A 7,441-nucleotide genomic window follows, 5' to 3' on the forward strand; every position below is an offset into this window, starting at 1 on the left:
AATTCATTGGCTTGTTATGCAACGTTGATCGACAATTATCACAATTTAGCTTGCAATTTTTCATTGCAGAGGGAAATTGTTATATTTTTGTGTGAAAGTTTGATGTGCCTCTATTTTTCTTCCAAATATGGACTATTTACGAACAACGGTAAATACATACATATATTTGTGGTAGATAAAGATTTTTAATTAAAAGGATGAAAATATAATACATGTATGTGGTGTTAAAATACTTGGTTATTTCAGAGCTTAGTAGTGTTGTTCGACTTTACTAGAAAGTCGACTTTTCGATCGACTCTGTATAGTCGACTTTTTTAGCATTAAAAAAACCGCAAAATAAGGTCCCGGGTACAAACGTATCCCGGGTGTGTGTTTACGTGGTATTTTCTGGGTGTGTGTTCTAGGGTTAAATATACTCCGCTAGCAAACACATTTTGCACCATAGAAGAACCACTTTTTTTTGGGACAAACGATATCAGCATAAGTTTTTATAGAGAAATAGTATTTTAATCAATAACGTATGTATTTGTGTTGACGAGCTGTTTTCTTGATAACAAGAATAAAAGAAATGAGTTAAAGGCATCAAAATGGCTTTGTTAATGCAAAAATGTTTTTTTTTATATATCTTTTAGTTTAACCGCCGCAATTGCGTGCTGTAGCCTTTTTTGTGACGGCAAAAAGGGCGTAAGCGACAAAATCACCTATTTCATTAAATACGGGCAAATGAAACCACCAGTATTATATACCTCACATCAAATGTAACTTCTTCATTGACCTTCACGTTAGAATCTACGGTAATTGCCGTGTTAATAAAAAAAACCCTTTTGGCGGTTAGGGCTCGATATCTAAAGCGTTATGCTGGATGGGTCAACAATTTTCAAACAAATTTCTTTCATAGACAGTTTCAAAAAAGCAATTTAAATGACACATGGTTTTGATTTGAATTTATTATGAAAACTGGCAGAAGGAAAAATTAATTGTTCACTCAAATTGCTGGTGAAACCGGCAGTTGATTTATTTTATTCTCTAACATTGCTTACCTTTATACGGTAATTCATTGGATCACTTTTGGCTTTTATAGTAAAGATTACATTAAGAGTATTCAGACTATACTCGTTAATGTATTAATTCGTTATCTGGTAACTCGGTAACACTTTCATCTTCAAGCGCCCCTTATTTTCTTACGGTTAAAATTACTTTTATTTAAGTAATACTTACTTGTAAAATTTATTAATTCCAAGACAGAATGTTTTATTGAACTTTTGATAAAATGTATGCACTTTCCGCGTGAGAAAATTCCAGAAAATAAGCGACAGAAAGGAATCAGCTGACATTTTAACACATGTGTTACCACATTATCAGACTTGCCACCTCGTTGAGTTGGTAATGATACATTCGGTAATTTACAAAAACAAAACAATGGCGGGAGTTACCGAATACGGAATTAAGACCTTAACGAGTATAGTCTGAATCACCTTATTTATTAGATACAGTTTTTAAAGTTGATAAAGTGTAGTGAGTTTCTTTTAGGAGCAAGAACGATAGAATACAAGATTGCACATTCCCGCAGAATGACATTTGTGGCAACGGGTAAACAAAGAATATGGCGAAGAACAATGAGTGGACAGTTGTGAATTTGCAGTGAGAAAACGTGTTTTCTTCACGATTCATCAATTTGTCAAGCATCTTTGAACATAGCAAATTAAGCACAACGTTAACAAAAAATATACAACCACTCTTGAAATGTGTTCAAAAGAATAGGTCTTATTAATTAACTATTTAGAATTTTTGTGTTTGTATTGCAGGTGCCGAAAAAGTGATATCTTGTCGCAGCGCATGTTTTCCTGCAGAATGGGGTCGATGTTTGCTTACCTCCGATTTTAATTTGTAATTTGTGGTATTTTAACGTTTTCAACTTAACATGTCGCGTTTAAAAGTGGTCCGTAAAGTGCTTCATGCATATTACGCTGGTGTGTAAATTGTAGGGCTTCTCCTGCCGGCAGAACTCTACCCACTTTCTGGCCAAGGCGTCGTCGCGGGGAAACAAAAAAAAAACTGCATTTGGGGGCTTTACCCCTACGGCTGCTGCAATTAAACACACGACACGACATTTGTATAAAGTTTTTATTACAAATAAAACGTTTTTTACTTCAGAACGCACGAATTACTTCGATTTTTCACTTGGAAGTACACAATACGTTTGCACTTGTTTATAAACAAAAAGTTTGTTTACATATTGCCATAAACGTCAAAGTCGGCAAAACCAAAGTAGCGGTTTCGGGAATGCGCCACCTTCAGTTCATTACACCATGTTTTAGGAGTGTCTTTGTTGTAAATAATACTGCAATTTATGTTAACCTTCATTTTATGATCCGGTGATGTATGCGTTGCTGAGCATTTAGAAATGGTCGCAAGGAGAACTTGTATCGGGCCAGGGATGCCAACTTATTTTATCCCTCTCCCCGTTGACCACCGCGAAATTCCCCGATTTCCGGTGAAATTCCCCGCACTGGCATGATTCTATTAAAAAACTAAATTTCTTTTATTTAATTGCTTGATCTTATTTACGAATGTTCATACAATATTTAAATTTAAAATTTTTTCACAAACTTCTTATAAAATTATATCTTATTGTATAATAGGGCTGTGCGATTATTCGATTACTCGAGCAAGTTGGTTAATCAGTTATTCGGTTAATCAATTACTCGAGTAATCAAGATTTTGTTTACTCAAAACGATGATTAATCGAGTTACTTGAAATATGATTACTCAAAAAAATTAATTTTGCTCGTTAAAAGAGTTTGCTTTGGAAAATGCTTATTTCCTTTTTTATATTCTGTATATGAAAAAAAATGTATTTATGTATGTATTTCATTTTAATTTTTGAAAACAGAAACGTTTCTTTCAAATTATGAAGGAACTTCAACTGCTTTATATGTATGTATGTAAAGAGTACTTTAAAATGTTGATTACTCATTTTATTCATAATGTTGATTAATCATAAAGCAAATTACTCAAATATTTTTGTTTTTGGTTAATCAAAATCTTGATTACTCGAGTAACTGAACTTTTGAGTGATCATAATTTCCAATTAATCGAATAATTGAGTTGTTTACTTTATGATTTATTAAAATTTTGAATAATAAATTAATCGTACAGTCCTATTGTATAACATACGCCATATAATTCAAAATAAAAAACTTTGGGCAAAACTGACAAAAATTCAACAAATTTAAAGAAATTTTCATCAAAATTTTTAACTTTTTACTCGTTTTTTCAGAAGCCAATTTAATTTTTTTATTATTTAATTTATTATTTATTTTATTTATAGTTTTAACTTAAGCCTAAGTGGAAGGTTCTATCACCTTTTGTTTTTTTGCTAGACCTTCTAAAATATTGCAAAAACGCGAGTTCTTGACACTTTGACCTAGTTTTTCTCAAACGCTGGAGCTGATGGAAACTTTGAACTTACGGTTTCGTAATCATAAATAATAATAATTCGTAAAAGTCTTTCAAAAACAGCTTTAACATTTGCCGCAACAAAACACTGTTGCCTTGTGTTATTGCATTATTTAATATGTATATACAAATGAATGTAAGTAAAATTAAAAATATCAATGTTTTTATAATGTTTCTAATGCGAAATTGGCAGAGTTGCAAAAAGTATTCTGCACTCTAGGTAAGTTATTTAGTGATTTAAAATTAAATAGTCTAAATTCTCTGCAAAAGGCAGCCATTATCCGATTCCCCGCAACGAGACATATTCCCCGCAAGTTGGCATCGCTGTATCGGGCACCAGATGACTTCTAGGAAAATGCTTTTGCAACAGCAAGATATTGTGCCAACTCACATAGCCAAAAGCGCGCAAGAAAGATTGCATCCTTCAGCTTTTGTTAAATTGCACGCTGAATTACCTACGATAGAAATCTTTTCCGAGGTGACTTCACAATGTACATACATAAATGTTGATTTTATAGACATTGTGGACACTAAATAACGTTAGCCCATTTAATTCAGTTTAACATATTTATGTAGCAAAGCAACGTTTATTTTTCTTTGTAACACCTTACAATAAACTGACACTAGTTACAAGCGCTTTTATTTGCTTCTCATCTATGATAACTTATTTTTTTACATGCACTTAAATATGTACACATATTCTATGTACAAACATATTTTGTTTTACAGGTATTGGCGCTCACTTTCAAATCTCGTGGCTTCGCTTTTGAATTCAATACAGTCGATTGCGTCCCTATTGCTCTTGTTATTTCTTTTTATTGTTATTTTTGCTCTTTTGGGAATGCAAGTGTTTGGAGGAAAGTTTAACTTCAAGCCTGAGGAAGAAAAACCACGCTGGAACTTCGATTGCTTTTGGCAAAGTTTACTCACAGTATTTCAGGTAAAAAAATAATTGTTCATGCAAACACACACATAAAATGTACAATCTTTGTTTTATTTTTTTCTAATGTTGACAAGTTTTTTAATGAATCAGTCACGAAAATGCTAAACTTTTTACAATAATATATTTATATAATTACACCAGTTCCCATGTAAAATCGGTCGCCGAGTTCGAAAATCCGCATATTTTTCTGAAGTAAAAGTTCTTTCGCCGCCTGAGAGTGATTTTTCAAGGTCGCGGATGCCACTTTTTCGCCATGTTTTAGTTCGGGCACTCAAGTTGCAGCGTAAACCCACACACCCCGTGAACCAGCACACCCTCATAAAAACAACCGAAAAATAACCTGTCTGAAAAGGAAACGTAGTAGTTAGGTTGCAACTAGGACGTAGACTACCCACACAGGAATATTTACTAAATAAAAATATAAGCACACCCAGTGTTGCCAGAACTTTTTGGGCCGACCGGCTAGATTGGCAAAAAAAGCGGCTAAAAACGGCTAAAATGTTTTAGTGAAAATTCAAATGCTTTATTTAAATAAATCGCAAGAAACGAAAGACTAGTTAACACCATTAGTTTATATCGAGTGTATATTCCTCATCATCAAATGAATCACTATTGTATATATCACCTGAATTCATTAATTTTAAGAGATCGTCATCTACAGTAAAATTATGGCAGCATTTTTCTTCTCGTTTTAAACCGTATCTTATATATAAAAGAGCGTTTAACGTTTTAACGCACATTGGATTTCTTTGCTTAGTTTTTATTATATTCATTGAACTAAATATTCGCTCTACTTCTGCATTACTTATAGGTAAAACAAGAAAACTAAAAACTAGGTTGGAAAGGTCAGCAAAAGGGTTTTCTCCTAGGGCATTTCGAAATTGATAAAATTCGGCCCAAAATTTTACAGTTGAGTCTAAATTACTCCAGGTATGTAACGTTAACCGTTGCCATTGCATCTCTATGGATGTTATTTCGTCGGCATTATATTTGTGTTTTTGTTGCTGTAGTTGAACAAATACTTTTGGTTTAATTACTCTTAATGCATTTCCAACCGAAAAAAGTGATAATAAAATAGCGACCATTTTCTCGAATTATTTTCCCGGCTTCGTGGTCAAAAGCGTTTGTGCTTACTTTTGTTTTTAAATACTCTTCAAAACTGTGATAAAACTGAGGAAATGGAGCAAGGTATGGTTCCAACGGGAAGCATATAGGATCAAATGTGTCCGCGCTAATAACCACTAGGGAGCATAGATGCGAAAGTAAAACATTGAGTTCATTAAAAATCTTCATTGGGTCTGAATTATTGCTTTCGAACAACTTGTTTACTTTTTGCACCTGAAAATTAGGCAAATAGTAAAATCGGCTAAAAACGGCTAACTTTTTTTTACAAACCGGCTAACAAATCGGCTGCCGGCTAGATCGAATTTTCTCCGGCTAGTTGCTATCAAAACCGGCTAAATCTAGCCGGAAAACGGCTAAAATGGCAACGCTGAGCACAACATGTATGAAAATACTGTACCTTCCATAATGCAGATATAGAACACATTTTCAAATCATTCTCGGGTTTCCACACCCAAAGGCACATCCTTTTCCCCCAACTGTTCCCATACAGACCTCAAAAGATGTGACCTGTGGTATAGTATAATACCATGTTCTCACCGACAACGAAAACACTTTGAAAACGAGTTTTGGGATTGTGGGCTGAAGGCTGTTCACACCGGCTGTTGGTGTTTTCGTTAACATTTCTTACATCGTCTGATTACCGCTTTGCTACACAAAAACAAACCCAAAATGCTTTTCCCTCATTTTCTTTTCATTAGCAACCTCTTACTTTCATTCATATTTTACTTTGGCCAGCCAATTAACAATAAATCCGAAATGGCGTATTTAAGATGATAAAATATGACTTCCACTTCGATAAATAATCGAAAAAAAAACTAATGAAGACACCGATTGGGATGAGTGGAACGTGAGTTTTCAAGTAGTTTTCAGCAAAAACTGCTTTTCGTTTGGCAGATTTTACATAGACGAAAACACAAGTTTTATGTCGAAAACCAGTTTTAGCAACGAAAACATGTTTTCGATGTCGGTCAGAACATGGTATAAGTTAACTCCCTTTTTATTAAAAAACTATCAGTCGTGATATTAGTGAGAGTACATTCAAGATAAAAACTGTACATGAAATATTCGTTTGTATTGAAATCCATTTAATAAATCAATACGAATACAAAATATTAATAATTATCAATAGAGCAAGGGGCCCACATTATCTTCAATCATACACATATACGTGTCATCAGCTAATAAATTAAAAGAGTATTTTCAATAAGTAAATATTTGACCAGCCGCATCTGCCACTATTTCATTTCATTTTTATTTAATTTCTTGCTACAAATTTTTTTATTATTTTTAATATTAGCTTAAGTCACAATTTTTGTGCTCGTCTTTGCATTGTCTTTGACTTTGGTCGAAGTTAGCTAATTTTGACATTTCAAACAGGTGGCGACCCTCCTTAATATAGTTAAGAAATAAATGAATCTCTTGCGTCTGACAATTTGATACTTATGTATTTAAATTACCTTACGAATTAAGCTGAACTTAATTTTTTAAATACGCACGTAGCAACAATCATAAATATAGTTCAGACATAAAGCCTTTTTAAATCTGTTTCGTTTGATGCCCATCTTTTAATAACTCCTTTAATTTATTAAATAACTTGAGTTTAACTTTTTAAACAGGTGGCAACCCTCCTTAATATTCTAAATGTTCAAGATAAGGATTTTTTACCACTCCTTCATTTGACGCCAATATTTTAATATATCATATGTAAGTTATGCGTACTTCAATTAAATGCGACTTCTCGAACAAGTCGCAACCTCGTTCAAAATATTTTACAACAAAACCATATTCTGATACATAATTGAAGTAACTAGTTTCCCTAATTCAACTTGGATTTATTTTTTTAAAACCGGTGGCAATCCTACATATAGTTTAAAAATAAACCCCGATGTATTAAGTTGAATTTGATTTTTAAAA

The 7,441-nt window shown here is 33.0% G+C and overlaps 1 protein-coding gene across 2 annotated transcripts in view; it reads left to right on the plus strand.

Moving 5' to 3' along the window:
• LOC118745787 (muscle calcium channel subunit alpha-1) overlaps positions 1–7,441 on the plus strand; it is a gene marked incomplete at its 3' end in the record, with an annotated part of 467,188 nt that overhangs the window by 166,068 nt on the left and 293,679 nt on the right. For both annotated transcript variants that reach the window (XM_036479462.1, XM_036479461.1), the window contains 1 exon segment: positions 4,189–4,399. In XM_036479462.1, coding sequence (XP_036335355.1) covers positions 4,189–4,399 — 211 coding nt within the window.

This window comes from Rhagoletis pomonella, unplaced genomic scaffold, assembly GCF_013731165.1.
Source record: "Rhagoletis pomonella isolate Grant_MI unplaced genomic scaffold, Rhpom_1.0 Rhpom_scaffold_00009, whole genome shotgun sequence".
NCBI classification, from domain to species: Eukaryota; Metazoa; Arthropoda; class Insecta; order Diptera; family Tephritidae; genus Rhagoletis; species Rhagoletis pomonella.